This window comes from Schistocerca americana, chromosome 5, assembly GCF_021461395.2.
Source record: "Schistocerca americana isolate TAMUIC-IGC-003095 chromosome 5, iqSchAmer2.1, whole genome shotgun sequence".
NCBI lineage: Eukaryota > Metazoa > Arthropoda > Insecta > Orthoptera > Acrididae > Schistocerca > Schistocerca americana.
The window spans coordinates 530,079,252-530,099,926 of NC_060123.1; the positions used below are offsets into that span (position 1 = coordinate 530,079,252).

General features: G+C 38.9%; 1 protein-coding gene across 1 annotated transcript; it reads left to right on the top strand.

Annotated features, from left to right (window-relative positions):
* Positions 1 to 19,063: 19,063 nt before the first annotated feature.
* Positions 19,064 to 20,436, top strand: LOC124616488 (piggyBac transposable element-derived protein 4-like). Its single transcript, XM_047144799.1, has 4 exons — positions 19,064 to 19,079; positions 19,127 to 19,293; positions 19,419 to 19,812; positions 19,946 to 20,436. Exons 1-4 carry the CDS (start codon positions 19,064 to 19,066, stop codon positions 20,434 to 20,436), a joined length of 1,068 nt encoding a protein of 355 aa, XP_047000755.1.
* Positions 20,437 to 20,675: the final 239 nt, after the last annotated feature.

The window sequence follows — 20,675 nt, forward strand, 5'->3', positions numbered from 1 at the left end:
ACTGTGATTTTAGTTGGCTGAGTGCTGAGTCCCAAGCTTTGCTGAGAGTGATCAGCCTGTCAGCCACCTACATTTCAATTGCCTCCTTCAGAAGACAGTCCCAAAATGATGAGGTCTGTCTCAGGTACTTCCATTTCTTCATACTTCATGGAGTCTGCTGTAGCCACGCAGTGTTCTGCAACAGCTGATTTTGTTGCTTGCTTGAATTCTGTGTGTGTTTTGTGTTCCTTGCATCTTTCTTTGATTGTCCATACAGTCTTCCTGATATATGCCTTGTTGCATTTACATAGAATAAGGAACCCCAAGTCATCTTTCACTGTATCTAATAGGGCATGCTTTTTCAAAGCTACATGGAAAACATTTAATATTACATAAGATTAAATGTGTTTCTGTCCCCCTCAAAAAATGTGTGCCCTATGTGATTTTGTGAAAGATGACTTGGAGCTTCACAAACCAGATGTTTACCATACCATTTAATTTCAGTAAGGTATATATTGAGGAGACAGTATTGACAATTCAAGAAAGATGCAGGGAACACAGGAAACAAACCAAACTCAAGGAATCAACCAAATCTGCAGCCCTCATGAGCTCAGCATTCATTTGGTGGGTATGGACTTGGTGACACAGGGGTTCCTGAGCTGGGAACTGGTGAATACTGCTAGCCCCCTGTAACCTTAAACTCTGGGCATGCTTCAGCAGCCACTGTGTGGCACAGCAGTGGAACATTGTGTGTCATGTGGAAGGAGGATCTTGGCTTGACCACCTGGATTGTGAGGATGGTAAAAACTTCTATAAAAAAAACCCTAAATCTCAAGGTGTACATCACGCTGATGAGCTGCATGGCTGTTGAGGTGGAACAGTTGTTAGTAGACAACCTTTAGGGGTCCTGCCACACTTCAGTTGTATAAGGCTTTGCTAGGCATGTGTGGCACTGTCTAGGTGTACTTTTATTTTCCTAGCCACTCATGGAACCCAGATGGAACCTTTAAAATTATCTCCTTCTCCTTCCAGCAGAAAGGGTGTGCCACTGGGTGGTACTAATGCCCAATCCAATTTGAGGCCTTGTATAGCCAGTGCTCCCTACTCAGGAGTACATTCTATAATAGTGTCTAATAACAGAACACATACTGGCAGTAATAGTAAAAAGGGAAGAGAGCAGCTTTGAGAAAGTTTCACCTTTCTATATTTAAAAAGGCTAGAAGGCATTACTGACAGGTTAATATCAGTTAAGTGATTGAATAATGGGACACTGTTGGTAGAAACACTTAGTTCCCAACAAGTTAAGAACTTACAGGAAGCTCAGTGCCTTGGAGAATATACCATCAATCACCAAAAATGAGCTTCACACCATCTTGAATTATAAAAAAGGTGGTGTGACATGCAGGTGGATGTTCCCAAGGAGAAATTGAGAGATGAGTGGGCTCCAGAGAGAATATTCAGAGTGCAAAATATCATGAAGAGGGTGGATAGGTAGCTTGTAAAGTCTGACTCCTTTATCCTGACACTTAATAACATGAAACTCCCTGAGCACATTAAGGCAGGTGTCTTGCAACACAATGCACCGTTTCAAATGCCATTGCTTTGGGCATTCTACTCTTGGGTGTCATGGAGAATCCACTTGTGGCAAATGTGGTAAGGCCACCCAAGAAGGAGTCATGTGTACATCTCCTTTGAACTGTGTGAATTGCTCTGGAGCTCACCATGTCTGCAGTCAGGACAACAACATATATCTTGCAGAACGAAAGATATAAGAGCTTAAGACTATGAAGTGCATCCCATATAATGAGCCCAAAAACTTGTATACAGCTGTGTCGTGTCAACATTTGCTACCTCCCTTTCTTAGTTTCTTAAACAGCCACTGCAGAAAGCAGGTGCCGCTACAGAAATGTGTCAGCACTAGTACCTGTGTATGTCCAAGCACTTGTGTTGCTGTAAAATGTAAACTTTCATTGCTGGAAGTATCTCAGTTAATAAAATGTTCTGCATGATTATGCCCTGGTTGAACTGATTTCAATTTAAAACCAAGATTTCATCCCCATCAGTGGAGGACATTTTCAAGGGGGATCATAACTTTGTTGAATGTCCAATTCACACCTAGGCTCGCTACTGACTACAGAAAAATTCTGCTTCAATGAGCTTCTGTGCAGTGGCACAATGTCACATATTTTGAATACACAAGCGTAATTTGCTGTTGTTGAATGCCATCATTCACTGTTGCTATCATCCTATGGTGGAAGACTGGTACACATCTTCTTCGGCACCAGAATCCAAATGGCATTCAATTTCATGCCCTCCCCCTTCCCATGGAGATTCCTGGGGTGTTTTGCAATCTCTATGGCCTCTCTGTATACGCTTTCATGGTATCTGCTTGTGCCTGTACTTGACTCCTATAAAAATGAATGTGGTGGTCTTGTGGCTAAAAGGCATGTTCCACAACAGCTGATCTGTCAGTTCCCCCTCTTGTGCACTCTGGATCATTTTTTGACAGTTCTTTTTGTAGTACCTGTGTACATCTCCCCACAACTACAATGAATCCTATAAATTGCAGCTTTTATCAGCGACTGGCAAGCATCTTTGGCTGATGTTAGATGATCTTGTATCTTCTATGTAGGTTTGTAGATTACTGTGATGTTCCAATTTTTCAGGGTTTTTTTTTTTTTTTTTTATGTGGTCAGTCACGTCCTTAATGAATGCCGGGAAAGTTTTGATCTCACCAGCGCTTGAGTATCACTATAATTTCTACATGGTGTTGATGGTTTTTTCATCTCAGTGAATGAATTACCATTCTTGAGCAATGCATTGGTGAGATGTTTTAATTCTGCTTCAAGCAACACTGGTTCACAGATTTTCCGTGCTCCATTGGCCAATGTTTTTATGCTTCCTCACTTTTGTTGTGTGTGCTGGTTCAAATTCTGGTGTAGGTAACAGTCTGTGTGCATGGGTTTTTGGTAAACCATGTGGACCAGGCTACCATCTTCTGTCTTGAAAACTAGTATATCAAGAAAATTTAATCTTCCACCTGCCTCCTCCTCCTTGGTAAACTGAATCTTTGGATTGATCCCATTCACATTTTTGTGAAAACAATCAAGTTCCTCCATGCCATGCCGCCACAGAACAAACGTATCATCCACATAACGGAACCAGATATTCAGTGTCTTGTTAACAGTTTCTGATGCCTGCTCCTCGAATTTTTCCATAAAGAAGTTTGCTATAACTGGGCTTAAGGGGCTCCCCATAGTGACACCATCCATCTGTTCATAGAACTCTTCATTTCATTTGAAATATGTGCTTGTAGACAACATTTAAACAGTTCTGCTACATGGGGAGGAAAAAATCTGATTTAGCTGTTGCAGCACTTCATTGAGCGGAACCATAGTGAGTAGAAACACCACATCAAAACTAACTAATATGTCCTACAGCTATAGCACTATGCCGTTTATTTTACTGATAAAATGTGCCAAATTTTATCAGTAAATTAAATGTCATAGGAGTACAGCTGGAGTACAAAATGTGTTGAATTTTATCAGTAAATTAAACAGCATAGTGGTACAGAAGGAGAACATACTAGTTACTTTTGATATGATGTCACTATTCACTTTGGTTCCACTCAATGTAGTGTTGCAACAGCTAAATCAGATTTTTTTCTCCCCTCCCCATGTTGCAGAACTGTTCAAATATTGCCTCACAACCACATATTTCAAATGGAATGAAGAGTTCTATGAACAGATGGATGATGTTGCTCTTGCAACTGCAGAGAACTGCAAGTTGGAATTCAGATCCCACAATTCTGAGTATTACAACTGCCCTTTCTCCATGTGGAAGCTGGAATTAGCAATGTATGAGATTTGTGATACTGCATCAGGCCATGGCCAAATCTAATACTGCATGCTTTAACATTTGCTAGCAGTGTTAAAGGAAATCCCCCTCAAATGTTTTAATATTATATGTTATTGGGAAACTTTCTCAACTTTTGGAGTGAGGAAATTTTGATACCTCTCCTCAAACAAGGAAAGGACCATACATGTCCCAGTAGTTATCAAAGCGTCATCTTATTGAGCTGTGTAGTAAGGACCCTGGAGCAAATGGTTAACCGTCATCTGGTCTGGTTGTTAGAGACCAGGCAGCTCCTCAGTCACTCTCAGTGTGGATTTCAGAGATTTCAGTCCACCATCGACAACCTGACCGTACTATAGGTGGCTACTCAGCAGGTTTTCTTATGTAAACATCACTATCTCAATATATTCTTTGATAGCAGTAAGGCATACGATACTACCTGGAGACACAATCTCTGTGCTGATGCTGGGGAACTGCAATCACCAACTGGTGGCAGCTCCTCCTCCTGGCGCATTAGGCATGTAAGATTCTCCCAGCTCTGACTTCACCTGCACACCGTACTGTTGCTTATCCGCATTTGGAATACCTTTTCTCCCATCATCCATGAGCCACAATGCTGTTTCAGATTCGCGTGCATCATGTACTGGAGTCACTTGGTGTGGAAAATGTACAACTCCAACTCCAGGATTTTAACCGCCTGCCACCATGGTTACTGTGTAGGCCCAGGGTAATTTTAAATTTAGTGCACTACAGGAGAGACTGCATTCCTACATATGTTTTCAATACTTTATTTTCTACCATTTTAACTGAGCACCACAATTCTACAACTGTCTATACAGATGTGTTGAAACAGGGGTATTATGTTACTTGCTCTGTTGTTTTCCCTGATCATGCCCTCAAGGTCCAGGAAGAACTGTATTCAATTTTATGGGTACTGGAGTAGATGAGGTATGCTTTTACTGTTAAATTTCTTGTTTGTTCCAATTCTGTGAGGGCCCTTCGCTCTCTACATTGCTTGTACCCCGCGGGTTAAGTAGTCCACAATATCCAGTTTTAATCCCATGAATAGTTCCTTAACACCATATTCCATTATATTAAGGCTTATGAGATGGACTGATTGAATAAGTGGGAGTGAGGTGGTAGTGGGTGTCATTTTGTAGGTTTCCTCCTCACTGTGTAAGAACAACTTGAGACATTTTATCCATATTTATTTTTTTTAACATGTGTAAGGGTGGTGATAAACTCATCATTGAACACCCGTAAGCCCGAAACGTGCATGCGCGCAGACACACACACACACACACACACACACACACACACACACACACACACACAATATCTATGGTTGCAGAACACTGCATGGCTACAGGGAATTCCATGAAGTACGAAGAAATGGAAGTGCTAAGACAGACCTCATCTTTTGGAACTGTGTTCTGAAGGAGGCAATTGAAATAGAAGAGTAGCTGACATGCTGATCAACGCAGATAATGGATTCACTCTCACCAAAGCGTGAGGCCCAGCACTCAGCCAACTAAAACCACAACATCGGCCAAGAGCAACTTCGGCACCTGATGCAGGCCACAGGAGTACTGAGGGACAAAAGTTTATGCCCTGCTTCAGGTATCACATGAAGATGACAGCAGTGTGGACACCCTACTAGAGTACAAAAAATTATAAAATGAAATTATGTCCAGTTTGTTAATGTTATTGTTGATGTATATGTTGTGATGAACTGATTAAAGGAGAATGAGAGCCTTAGATTTTCTTTGGTGAATCCACACAAAGATGACTCAACAGGCCAGCTTTTGATTAGTTGAAATTCAAGAGGAATTTCTAGCTTGTATTCCTTCAGTATGGCTGTGACTCTCAAAGATTTGTCACTCAAATATTCTGTGAGTTCCATATTCATAAACCAGTTACCTAAAGTTGTGTTCCCATTGGTACCGTACAAAGGCTTGGCTAATCATACCACTGCTTCATCAGCTTCTTCAGGTTTTTTTCTTCAGCACTGATAGTCACCCTGTCACTGTCTTTTCTGACATAAATGTAGGTTTTTGAAAGGTAAAAATTTCAAGTGTCAGTCAGGCAAACAAATTTCATGCCAGTTTTAGGTGCTTTGTTAGGCATATACATCCTAAATTTGTATCTCTCCTGGAATGGGACAAGTGTCTCATCAACACAGGCAGAGTATCCAGTTTTGTAAATTTGCTGGCACTTTCTTGTGAACCTAGTGAGTACTTCTGAAATTGCACCTGTCAGATACATTTCTTCCCTGGTCCAGCAGATTCTAGAGTTATCAAATTGAAACGCTATGAAAAGAATACTATAGCATTTTTTGGACATCATGGCATGGTATATTGCCCTGCCTGTGGGCCCTGTGGAAAAAAGTGATGATAGTGAATCTCTAGCTGATATGTGAATACAGCTCAAAATTAACAATTCAATAATGCTTTTATTTCAACTAGGCCTGTCAGCTGATAGGAGTTTCACTGAATTAGGTATTCTCTTGCATGGAATTCAATTTCATGTTAGTCCATGTGACAATGTGCTCAAGAATATCAGGGGTAAAAAGGAGTCCCCAAATGTTTTCAGTTGTGGGATGAAGTAAATGTTTCACAGGGCCTTTGAGTGTGGCTGTTTCAGTTTTTATACTATTTCTACTGAAGCAGCTGTTTATGGGTTGGATTGAATCTTTTTTCCAAATAAAATTTCTTTCCCTAAAATGACCCCTTGATGGTATGCTACTATCTATATCCTTGTGCCCTGCTTGGTTGGTAGGCGATCCCATGTCTTCTGTTGTCACTGTAGTTTTACGTTCTACATTTACATCTTTACTCTGCAAACCACCATGAGGTGAATGGCAGAGTGTACATCCCATTTGACCAATTATTAGGGTTCCTTCCTCTTCCATTCGTGTATGGAGTGCGGGAAGAATGATTGTTTGAATGCCTCTGTGCATGCAGTAATTACTCTAATCTTATCCTCATGATCTGTGTGTGAGCGATACATAGGGGGTCTTACTACACCCCCAGAGCGATCATTTCAAGCTGGTTCCTGAAACTTTGTTAACGGCCTTTCTCAGGATAGTTTACACCTGCCTTCAAGAGTTTGTCATTTCAGTTCCTTCAGTATCTCTGTGAAACTGTCCTGTGGTTTAAATAAACCTGTGACCATTCTTGCTACCTTTCTCTGTATACGTTTAATATCCCGTGTTAGTCGCACCTGGCATGGGTCCCACACACTTAAATAAATTTATTTATTCCATGTGATCTGATGGTACACAGTGTGTTGCAGATGTCAGAAAATATCATTTAACATTGTTAACATGTATTAATGTAAGCCTATAGTATTCTAATGTATTATATTGCTCAATGTTTTCAATTTAACACAAACAGCAAGGTTATTGTTCTAAGTATTCATTTACAGAGTAAAAACAGTGACACAACAAATATGACTTCACGGCTTTGCTAAATTTTATGTTGTCTTCAATGGACTTAATACTAGTGGGAAGATTGTTGAACAGTTGGAGGCCCATGTGGAAAACTCCCTTTTTACACAGTTGAGTGTTTGTACGTATAACATGCAGGTTTGCGTTTTTCCTGGTGTTGTGTTAATGTATTTCACTATTTTTTACGACTCTGGGGTCAGTTGGCACTATGTGTTTTCTGAAGAATTTTAGAGTCTCAAGAATGTAGAGGCAAGGCAGTGTAAGGATTTCCAACTTTCTGAAGATGGGTTTGCAGGAGTCTCTGGGTTTGCTCCCAGTAATAATCCTCATTGCTCTCTTCTGGATTATGAATGTGCTTAGAGCAGTTGGAGCATTTCCCCAGAATATTACACCATATTTTAGGTGGGCTTGTATATAAGCGTAGTATGCACTGGTTAATATTTTCAGGCTAGCACATGTTTTCAGTACACTCAATGCATAACAGCCAGTACAAATCCTGGCATTTACCTTTCCTGTATGTGTATTCCATTACAGGTTATCTTGAATCCACAAACCTAGGAATTTGAAAACAATGTCGGTATCTATTGACTGGTTATTTATAGTAACAGATGGCTGAGAGGAATTTGCATTTTGTGTTGTGTGGAAGTTCAAGGAAGCTGTCTTTTTGGTGTTGATAGTTAATCTGTTGATTTTTGCCCAGTTGCTGAGTTGATCAGTAGCCAAGTTCACAGCTTTTTGCACAGCCTCTGTATTCTCCCCTTTGAGGAGTACAGTTGTGTCATCAGCAAATATTATCGTTTTGTGTGCATCAACATTCAGTCTCAAGTCATTAATATACAGGAGGAAAAGTAGGGGTCCCAATACTGAGCCCTGTGGAACACCTTGCTTTACAATTTTATTACTTGATAGTATTTCGGTTATTGAGTTGTTTTGTCTATTAGTATATTTCATGCTGACTCTCTGCATCCGATTGGTTAGGAATGTAGCAATCCAGTTGTTTGCAATTCCTCTGATAGTGTAGTGTTCTAATTTTTCCAGTAATATTTTGTGGTCAACAGTGTCAAAAGCCTTTGACAGATCCAGAAATATGCCTGTTATGGGTTGTTTTCTGTCTAATAGTTCTAAAAGTGTATTTATGCAATCATATACTGCAGTTCCAGTAGATTTGTTGCTTCTGAACCCATGTTGAGCTAAACTTAGTAAATCTTTTTTTTTCAATGAAGTCCATCATTTTTTTGGACATTATTTTTTCAAAAACTTTAGAAAAGCAGGATGAGATTGAGATAGGCCTATAGTTATTCATATCTTTATTATCACCTTTTTGAAGACAGGAATTACTTTAGAAAGTTTCAGAGCTTCAGGGAAGATACCTGCCTGGAAAGAACAGTCACAGAGGTGAGTTAATGGTTCAGCAATTGCGTGTTCACAATTTTTGATTACAGCTGCTGGGATACCATCAATTCCAGCTGAATATGAATCTTTTAACTCTCTGAGGGCTTTTGCAACATCATTTTCAGTGACTTTGGTAATGAAAATTGACTCTGCACATGTGTGATATTTTTGGTTTGCTGGTTGGTAATTTGTGTTAGGATTATTTTGGACCAGTTTTTCAGCTATGCTTGTAAAGAAATTGTTGAATGAGTTCATCACAACTTCGGGATTAGATATAGATTCATTGTGGAGTTGATTTCTATGTTCGTATGTGAAGCTTTCATTTCCCCTCTTTCCCTTTTTATGATATTCCACATTACTTTTACTTTATTGGTGGATTTGTCAATGTACTCATCATTCTGCATCCTTTTTGCTTGTCTTATCACTCTTCTTAGGATACATGTGTAGTTTTTATAGTATTCTGTTAGTTGGGGGGAGTCACTACTTTGTTTACATAACATGTGCAGTATTCTTTTATGTTTGCAAGAGATTTTTATAGCTGGTGTAATCCAACTCTTGTTTCTATTATTATTTATTCTTACTGGTTTTTGTGGAAAGGCCTCTTCAAAGTGGTGGATCATTTTGTCAAGAAATATGTTGAATTTCATGTTGACATCATTGGCTGTGTACATCTCTGTCCACTTTTCTTTACTAAGGAGGGCATTTAGCTTGTTCAAGTTCTCTTGGGTGAAAAACCTTCATAAAGTTTTAGGTGGGACTGGGTTTGAGGCATCTTTGCTAACAACGACCTTTAGAATGACAGCTTGGTGGTCACTGAATCCTGCATTGTATTCTTCTAGAGTTGGGTTAAGTTTGTTTCTATTTGCAAAAATTTGATCTAGAGTTGTCTTGGATGTGGGTGTTATTCTAATGGGCTCGTTTACAAGGCCATGCAGATTATAAGTTTTTGCAATGTTAATCAATGTTTCCCTGTTTCTGTTGTGGGTGAGAAAGTCTGTATTAAAGTCACCACATATAATCACCTCCTGTTTCCACTGACTTATTTTGGATAGAAACAAGTCCATTTGTAACAGAAAATCATTAATACTACTGGAGGGGGGACGGTAGATTGTAGCTACAATTAGATTTAGATCTGTAAGCTTTATGGCTGCACATTCAAATATTTTATCTGTTCCTATTTCCTTTAGGGTAGGAAGTGGGCTATATTCTATGTGTTGTTTAATGAAGATGGCAACCCCACCATGTCCATCATTTGATCTGGAGTAGTGTTCACACAATTTGAAGTTAGGTAGTGAGATTAGCTTAACCACATCAGTGCAGAGCCAGTGCTCTGCTAGGCATACTACTGAGATATCACCGATTTCACTGGTCAGCAAAATGCTTAAGTCATCAGTTTTGTTGCTCAAGGATTGGACATTGTAATAATAGATTTTCAGGTCTGAGTGGGGTTTACTCAGGGGGCTCGAAGTCATAGTTACTGTGTCACTGACCTTTAGTTTAAATTGTGCTGTATTCCAGGTATGTTGACGTCTGAGCAGTTGTGCTGGTTCTGTTGGTCGTCCTTGGCAGCCATCTCATCTTCCAGGTGGGCCTGAAAAGTATCCACATGCACTTCACACTGTTGAGGCATCACATTGACGTTTTGGAGGGATGTCTCGATAATGTTCACCATCACATTATTGATCCTTTCAGGTTCCTGACCTTTTTGAGGGTTCAGGGGGTTTGTGTTTCGTCTCTGTGACTTCGTGACCCATTTGTCTAGTGTAGTTTGCACAGTATGGCCACTATTACTCTTTTTATTTCCCATCTTGTTTGTCTTTATCCAATTGCTTATTAGCGTCTGTTTATGGTTTCTGACTTTTGGTTTCTTATTGTCACCCATAGTTGTCAGGAAGGCCAGTCTATTGCAGATAATCTCCTTGCCACATTTGTTTAGGTGTAAGCCATGTGTTGTGAAGTGGTTTCTGGCTAGTCTCTCTATTTCAAAGTTCACAGCAATTCTTTTTTTGTACGCGTGTTTAGCTAAATTCAGAGCCTGTATCAGGTGGAGGTTTGCAGTATTAATTTTACTATTTAAATTTTGAACATCATATCTCCTGGGTATAGGATGGATAATGATATTCATTTTGTGACTTAGAGCGAGTATTGGTTCCAGTGGTTCTACCACATGCTTCAACATTAGATCGAGAGGTTTTTCTGTGTCGTTAGAACCACCTATTACAATCAAAGTATCACGTGTACCAAAGCTTCTTGTCAAATATTCTGAATTTTTTATCACTTCTTTTAGTGGGGCGCCAGGTTTTACTATGCTTTTTACCTGGTATGAGGGCCCTAGTTTGTCTTGCAGTATTTGAGCACAGTCTCTTCCATGACTGTCACTTAATATTAGTACTTTCATTTTTTCTGAGATTTTCTTGCTATGTAACGTTCTGGAATTTCTTTCATTTTTGTCCTGCACATATATTGGTGCTTGAGACATGTTCGTCGGCAGATTATTCATACACTTTATGGCGGATTGTTCACTTTGGGTTAATTTTTGCGTAAGATATTGAGCAAAGTTAGACTGCAAATTGACCTTGCTAGCATCTTGCACCCGGCAGTTATCAGTAGTTACACTTTTAAAATCACTTTCTGGATCCATTTCACATAGGCGTACCCCCTACATTAGCCTTGTTTTCAGTTGCAGTTTGTTTACATTCAGATTTTACAGGGCTACGGTCACACGTGGCGCTAGACAACACATGATTACTGAGCATTGCATTCTGAGCACAATTTATGGCTTGAGTATTTCTCGTAGTACGTTGTCCCATCAAATGCCAGTTTTTGTTACCGATATTTACGTTCGGTGTGTGGATAACGAGTTCATTGTTCGTGGTTTTATTGGTTACTGCCACTTCAAGTTCATTACACTTCACTAATAGTTCATGATACTTCACCAGTAGGCTTTCAAGCCTCAGGTTGAGGTCCATTATTTCTTGTTTCAATGACATAATTATGTGATCCTGCGTTTTTAGAGTGTTGTTTACTTTGGATTCAGTTGCTTGTATGATGCACTGGTGGCATGTCCACTGTTCTTCACTGTTAAAGTATTTCAGGTTAACTTTGATGCATTTTTCGTGATACCAGTAATTACAGTTAATACACAGAATACCTCGTATAACTCTTTTCGAACATATTTTGCACTTATTACGGTCGAAATTCATTGGAACTGCGGGATCGGCAATTTGTACACTTTTACCCGGCGCCATATTTTACTCAGTCCTCACTTGTGGAATGTTCTTGGATGGGTTGTACAAATGATTTGTAAGCAATCTCTTAAGTAGACTGATTGCACTTCCCCAGTAGTCTACCAATAAACTGAAGTCTACCACCTGCGTTACCCATGACCATACCTATGTTATCATTCCATTTCATATCCCTACAAAGTGTTACACCCAGGTTGTCAGATTCCAACAGTGACTCATTGTTGTTATAATCATAGGATGCAAAATTTTTTTGCTATGTGAAGTGCACAATTTTACTTTTCTGAAATTTAGAGCAAGTTGCCAATCACTGCACCGTGTTGAAATCTTATCAAGATATGTCTGAATATTTATGCAGCTTCTCTCCGATAGTACTTCATTACAGATAACTGTATCATCTGCAAAAAGCCTAATTAACTATTAATAATGTCTGCAAGGTGATTAATAAACAACACGAGCAGCAAGGATCCCAACACATTTTCCTGGGGCACACCCAAAGTTACTTCCACATCTGACAATTACTGTGCATACAAGATAACATACTGTGTCCTCCCTATCAAAAAGTCCTCAATTCAGTCACAAATTTCACTTGACACCCCATATAATTGTACTTTTGACAATAAGCATAGGTACAGTACTGAGTCAAATTTTCTTTGGAAATCAAGGAACACTGCATCTAACTGGTTGCCTTGATCCAAAGCTTTCAGTGTGTCATTTGAAAAAAGTGCGAGTTGAGTTTCACATGATTGATGTTTTTGAAAACCATGCTTGTTGACGTGAGAAGGTCATTCTGTTCAAGATACCTCATTATGTTTGAGCTCAGAATATGTTCTTAGATTCTACAACAAACTGATGTCAAGGATATTGGATGGTAGTTTTGTGGATCACTTCTACTACCCTTCTTGTAGATGGATGTGACTTGTGCCTTTTTCCAAGAACTGTCTACAATTTTTTGTTCAAAGCATCTACAATAAATTATAGTGAGAAGAGTGACTAACTCAGCCATAAATTCACTATATAATGTGACATGGATTCCATGGAAGGCTGGAGGTTTGTTCAATTTTAATGATTTCAGCTGTTTCTCAACACCACTGACACTAACAATGTTCACCTTCATCACATGTAAGTCCACTGTCAGAGCTGTATTGTGACATTTCCTCATTGTCTTTTGAAGGAACATAAGAGTCTTCTGAGTTGAGGTTAACATCTGACTCCTCATCCCTAAGATGCAGTCAAAGCAAGTTCTAAATTCTTTCTGGCCCATGCAGAAACATTGTTCAGTGCTCCACTCATGTCTGCCAACCTGAAACAAATGATGTAGATTCCATGAATGGGATAGAAAAACTGAATAAGAATAATTTAACCACTAAAAACAAAGTCTTTCCAAACTTTGTGTAAAGAGGAATGCGAGTCTCTGAGACCAGGTGATTAATAAATGTATAGAGCAATAACGGAGTGTCAAATAGCCCGAAAGTAGTACGTACAGTATCCTGGAGCCAGAGCAGTATTTTGGCTGGCGTCTGTGCTACACTGGCCAGTTCACTTCAGGTGATCTTCCTGGGCCAGGTCCCAACTGTGAAAACATTCCATCAAGCAGGATCTCACTTTTGAATCACCACTACAACACTGGCTGTCCATTTTGACATTCAATGTGAGGAGCTGCCAGCTATGGACCTACACTGTTTGTGACCTCTACTCTGAAGAAGATATGGCCACCACCTTTGTGACCAGAAGTTGGACTCTGTAGTATTTCTTGTGTTATTCATTGGCACTTACACCATGCTTTAACTTGTGCACATCTCTTACAGACTTTGATAGTGGTACACCAAATGGCAGGAAAGTTCACAATCCAATCTATTGTGACAAATATTACTCTTGTTTCTATTTGTTCAGTTAATGTCCCACATTAACTTATGTCAGATTCAGTTTCACTGTCTGTTATTATTCATGTTCATGCAGTATTCTAGATATAACTTCTTTTTAGTTATCATGTTCAACACTAATTCCCATGAGAGAAAACTGTTTATTTGTGTTACATGAACTGAATAATCAGTTTTTACTTGGGTATTTTTTCCTTGTGCCACCTACAGTGGACACTTCAGAGTCAGCACACTAATATTGTGGAAATTGTGAACTGAAATGGGAATCCCTGGAGGGAAGATGATGTTTTCATGAGGCACTATTGAGAAAATTTAGGAAACTCACATTTGATGGTATCTACAGAATGTTTCTATTCCCATCAACATACATTTTGCATAAGGACTATGATGATAAGATAATCCATATGAATGCAGGAAGTCATACTTAGTAATTCCACCAATATAAGCAAGGGAGATTCCTCTGACTGGGGAGAAATACTAATGTGGCTCCACAAGACTCTATCTTAGGTCCACTTTTGATTATTATACACTCTATGATAAAAAGCTGAAGCATCACAAAGGAATTGTCTGAATGGGACCAAATTTGGTAGATGTGATGTACATGTACAGACAAACAAATGATTAAAATTTCTGAAAAATTGGATGATTTATTCAAGAGAAAGAGATTCACAAATTGCACAAGTCAATGACATGTTGGTCTATCTTCGGCCCTTATGCAAGCACTTATTCAGCTCGACATTAATTGATAGAATTATTGGATGTCCTATTGTGGGATATCGTGCCAAAGTATGTCTCATTGGCCTGTTAGATCATCAAAATCACAAGATGGTTGGAGGACGCTGCCCGTAATGCTTCAAACATTTTCAATTCAGGAGAAATGTGGTAACGTTGCTGGCCAAGAGAGGGTTTGGTAAGCATGCAGACAAGCAGTAGAACTCTCACCATGTGTGGGCAGGCATTATATTGATGAATTTTAAGCCCAGGATGGCTTTCCATGAAGGGCAACAAAATGGGGTCTGGACTATCATAAGGGTTGTTGGGCCATTTGGTGGCTGACAGTCACCGCTGTCTGGTAGTGTCTCCAGACATGTCTTTGGTCTGAAATCTCATTGATTGGACTAGAACTGTTTTCAGTGATGAGTCCTGTTTCAAACTGAGCCCCAGTAACCAATGAAAACATGTCTAGAGACATCCTGGACAGCAGTGCCCCTATTGATGAGAATTTAAACAGGAAAAATGCACATTTTAACTGCTAAAACTACTTAGTTCAGCTACATTTGCACTTAGAATCATTGTAAATCTTGGGGAGAGACCAATCAGTAATTTGCAATATTTGATGTATTTTCATTCAGTAATGTCATATTGTTGTTGGGTAATTCATCTTTAAGAAAGAAAGTTATGACATTTGTGCAGATTTACCAGGGTGTGGGCAATGTACGGCCATTAACTTTGAGTGTGGCTTGCTAATGTCAATAGAGGGTAGCCATATACTCACTCTGTAGTCTTACAATGCAACATAATGATGTTAATACGAAAGTCTTATATTAGCAGTGAGACATTAGTGAATAATTTAATGAAAGTTGTTCTGAGGTTGGACCTGTTGGTTGAAATCCCAAAGACTAATAACATCGCTCAAAACAGATTTAATTTAACTTTGGTATAAATATCTTTTAATTATTTTTTAGAGAAGCACAACATATGCGAAAAATATAAATAACTCATTAAATAACTGTACGGTGTCTATTACCAGCGCAAATTTTTGGTATTTCTTAGTGGAGATGTAGCATTATACTCTGTAGCAGGCACTATATCACAATGTACAAGCCCTGTTACATGAAAATAACAGTTGTGGCATACACACCACCCATAGCTTTACCAGCTCCAGATGAAATACCTCACCAACAATCCAGATGCAAGACAACAGGCAAAAGGTTATGAGCTCTGCCCTACACATACTGCCAGCAGCCATTAAAAGCTTAACAACCAATGAAATTCAGTTTAAGAGAAGCCTAAAGGATTTATTGGTGGCCAACCCCCTCTACTCCATTGATGAATTTCTCAGTAGACCCAACTGATTGGTGTGTGTGTCTATATATATATAATATAACTTCTGCACAATTTCAGTGCAGTAATGTGTTCATTGTAAATAAGTGTGTGTGTGTGTGTGTGTGTGTGTGTGTGTGTGTGTGTGTGTGTGTGTGTAAGTACAATCTTAACTTCTGCACTATTTCAGTGCAGTAATGTGTTCATTGTAAATAAATAAAAAGACTTTTTTATTTTAAATTCAGTGCATTAGTATTTGTAAAATGATTCTTTCATATAGTCTTCATTAAAAAATAATGATCATTCCACTTGAGACCTATGGAATGGTACATTAGCTTATTTGTTTTAGTTGTAAATATTTGTCATGTATTATTGTTTTTCTGACATGTTCTACATCCCGGAGGACCTCCTCACTACGTATCAATTGGAATGAAAGTAAATCTAATCTAATCTTAAAGGTTCGATCACACGAGCAGTCCTTGATTCAGTGCACATACTTTCATCCTGACCACCATTCATAATTTTCATAACAGTTTCATACCATAGCTTATGATAAAATATATGAAAATCTTCGCAGACATTTTCCAATCTCTTAACAAACTCATTTACACATTACTTTAACAATTTCAAAAAAATCCCAAACACACAAATTGCCACATTTGGCACTCTAGTCAAAACACTAACATAACCTGTTTTATAAATCACAATTACAGTTCAACACACATTGAAAATTATTATAATATAATGGGAAGAAACTCATGCTGGTAAGATCATTTGTATCTCTGTGGAGGTATTCATAGTTGTGGCACTATTTATGCAAATGAACAATTGCTTATAGCATTTGTATAGTTGTTTAGTTAGAAAAATGATCTTAATTTATTTGCAGGCATAATTGTCTTTCATCTGGTGTATCAGAAAGTTGACTTTCATGATGGATTCAGTTATTACAATTTACTATGAACAATAATGGTAATAATGTCAATAACTTTTCAACTATTAAAGCTTCAGACATGGATTTATGTTCAATGACCTCATCCCATTGCAATAATTCCAAAACTGTCATAGGTTTTTCTCTTAACATTCTTTTAGTGAGTCAATATATTTTCATTAAAATTATATTAGTGACAGCATCTCAAGTCACAGATCCCTCCACATTAGCTTGTCCCATGACCAGGTCGCCAGAACACACCTCTCATCCTGCCTGGAAAAACCTTGATGATTGCTGGGCCTCATGGCTTGCTAGCCACCTCTTCCTCCACTCAGTTCGCCTGTCACAGCCATCTGACAGTTGGCTGCTCCAAAACACATTCACACCAGCTCACAGTTGCCTGTCAAATTCAATCTGTCCTGCGGGAGTCAAACCAGCTGTTTGCAATGTGACATACCCCAACTTCATATATCACTCACATGCTGAGTGGTATATGAAGTAGCACCATAGTTCACCATATAATGTCAAGTAATACCAATTTTTTCAGATTTTTAACTATGCCAAAACTCATGTAATAATTTTGTTAGTGGTGAATCAGACAGCATGAGCATTATCTCTAGCATACATATACATATATTAACTAAAACGTAATTGATGTATATTTACCTAAACATCTTATTAATAATTTGATAATGAAATATAAATGCCATGTGACTAGGGCCTCCCATTGGGTACACTGTTCACCAGGTGCAAGTCTTACGATTTGACACCACTTCAGCAACTTGCGTGTGTTTCAGCAGCGCAATGGGTGTGTACAGAATGGTTCACAGAAGGCCATAGAACATGAAAAGATAGGTCAGGGCTCACCATCCAACCCCCCTCCCCTCCCGAAAAGATAGGTCAGGGCTCACCATCCAACCCCCCTCCCCTCCCCCCAAGAAGATCAACACCTCATATGAATCACACTAAAGGACAGATCTGTGTCCTCCTCAGCTCTGGCACAACAATGGAACAGTCCAGCATATCACACACTACCAGAGGTGACAGTCCATCACCAGTTATTATAAGCAGAGCCATATCACAGTGACTGCTTTCACACAAGACATACATTGCCAACTGAGGCATAATAGTGTGGGATGCTATTGGGTACAACCATTAATCATAGCTGGCATGTGAACAGGGCACTGTGACCAGTGTGGCCTATGTGAATGATGTCTTGTGAGCAGTAGCCAGACCCTTTCGGCCCTGGCTTGCCAGATCACCAGACTTGCCACCAATCAAAAATGTGTGGGATATGGTGAAACAATGAGTGCAGCACTGTGATCTAATGCCAATCACCATAGATGAAATTTGGAACCAACAAAACGCAGCATGGATGGCACAGGACACCATTCATACCTTATATGCATAGACGCCATCACAGAACACATTCTGAACTGAGGTGACTGAAATGCTAATCATTTCTGCAGAACATACTGATGTATATGTTCTCTGAATGTGAACGTCCTTCTGTGAATATGAGTGTCCTATCTCTAGCTGTTCCAGGTGTTGTGATTTTTGTGAATATGATTCTATATGCAGTCTGATGATATGCATGAGCTATTACCATCATCTCATTTAACTTGAGCATTTGTAATTCTAGTTTGCTAATGAAAGGAGTAGAGAACTTCACTCTCATGTCTGCGACACAAGCAAGCATAACTACACTTAGCCACACCTATATCAGTTCTACCAGGAGGTGGTCTATGAATCTACAGGGAGTTATGATAAGGAATCTAAAGAGGTATGTATCATCTGCTGCTTATATCCATTGTTTACACATCACACAATAATAGAGCAAATTCTTTGTGAATGCGTCTTTGTGTTTCATGACAAACTATTTGCTCAGTTTTTGCAGCCCTACAGATAACATTCTTCCATCATTGTACCATACAAGTTTATTAACCCTTTGAATGTCAAGGTAATGATCTATCGTCACCCCCTACTGATGCTAATACTGTCAGGGTGTCGATTTGTCGGTACTCTGCTTAGTCTTGTTTAGCTTATAGAATCGGGCACTAGATGGTGTTGGCGTGCTGATTACGGCTGCTCTTTATCTCGAGCCATGTGTAGGTTGAAAGCTATCAACAATTGAGCATTGTTTCAGTGAAATATTAGCGTTCAATTATTCCACTTTTGCATCGTTTCTTTATTGATGTTGTGTTTCGCAGTACATGTTTACATTGTGTTATTGCATTCTACATTCTTGTTTTTGCCGAGTACTATTATTTATCATTGTTTCTGTGTGTTTTTCTTCATGTTAAGAGTTTACAGTTTGTTTATTTTCTTCGTTTTTTGTGAAAAATGTGACCTACACCAGGCCACAGCAGACGACTTACGGACGAAGAGATTTGTGAACTTTTAGAATGTACTAGTGATACAGAATGTTTTAGCGTACGTAGCAACAGTTCAGAAAGTGAAAGTGATGTACTTGATGATATTGTGAATGAAAGTGAAGACGAAATGCAAGATGTACAATACACTGAAGTAATTGCACCTGAAACAGTACAGCTGTTACCACATCAGAGCAGACACAACCAAAACATATGCTGCCAACAGGATATCCTGTGATAGAATATTTCAATCTGTTCTTTACTACAATGTTGCTGCAGCTTATTGTAACTGAAACAAATCACTCAGGTAAACAGTTTATAACTAAACGTGCTACATTGTCCAAACCGTATAAGAAATGGAAGAATGTGACAATTACTGAGGTAAGAGCTTTTATTGCTTGCTTACTAATTATGGGACTCAATAAAAGTCCCACAATGCTTCCATACTGGAGCACAAAACCGTCACAGGCATTTCCATGGTTTGGTAAAATGTTCTCTGCCCACCAATTTAGACACCTTATGAAATGTTTTCATCTTGTGGATAGTGAGAAATGTCCAGCACCAGGCCATACTGATTATGACCCATGTATCAAGTACCAGCCATTGGTAGATCATGCTAATAATGTATTTAGACATCATTACACACCTCATGAACAACTTAGTATTGATGAGAGTCTAGTTGGCACTAAATGTCACACTTACCTATTACAGTATTTGCCAATCAAACACCAACACCAATGGGGAATCATATTCTGGATGCTGTGTGACTGTATAATGCACTATTGTCTTGGGTTTTATACTTACAGAGAAGCCAAAAGCCAAAGATAAGGCTGAGATTGCAAGACATGGCTTAGGTTACTGTGTTGTCCAGAAGATACTGTGTTTGGGCAATTATTTGAACAAGGGATATCATATCTTTGTAGACAACTTTTTCATGTCAGTACCACTTGTAAAAAGTCTTTATAAATTAGGTACATACATTACCGGTACTGTAAGAAAAAGCAAGAAATATTTGCCAGAGCAATTTAGAAAGAAATTTGGAATTGGAGAAAAGATGTATTGTAAGTCAGGTCCGATACTAGCGTGTGCGTGCCGAGAGAAAGAATCCCAGCGTACCCCCATTATCTTATTGTCAAGTAAAGTTGGTTCTGGTGATATTGAAGTCAAAAATAAAAATAAAACAGTAAAAAAGCCAGAAATAATACTCAAGTACAATCAGTATATGGGTGGAATTGACACATCAGACATGATGCTGTACGCGCATTTGGTTGAGAGGTGCACTCTTCGTTACCGGTAGGAGGTAGCTTTTAACATAATGTCAAGAATGGTGCTGAACTCTTACATATTATACAAAGAGCATAATAATGGAAGGAAAGTTGTTTCCAGATATGTATATACTGTAATGATAATTGAAGCCTTGTCAGATGAACGGCTGCAAGAAAAAAATGCAACTGATGATCATCGTGGTTCTCCGGGTTTGAGAAAACTTTCAGAGAAGAAAGAGTCAAGATGCTGTGTGTGTACTAGTGAGGGAAG

What these genes read in the sequence shown, in the direction of transcription:
- LOC124616488 (XM_047144799.1), top strand. An exon ending in AAGATGTACAATACACTGAA is followed by an intron (nt 19,294 to 19,418) that starts GTAATTGCACCT and finishes ATGTTGCTGCAG; the next exon opens with CTTATTGTAACTGAAACAAA. An exon ending in ACAACTTAGTATTGATGAGA is followed by an intron (nt 19,813 to 19,945) that starts GTCTAGTTGGCA and finishes TTATACTTACAG; the next exon opens with AGAAGCCAAAAGCCAAAGAT.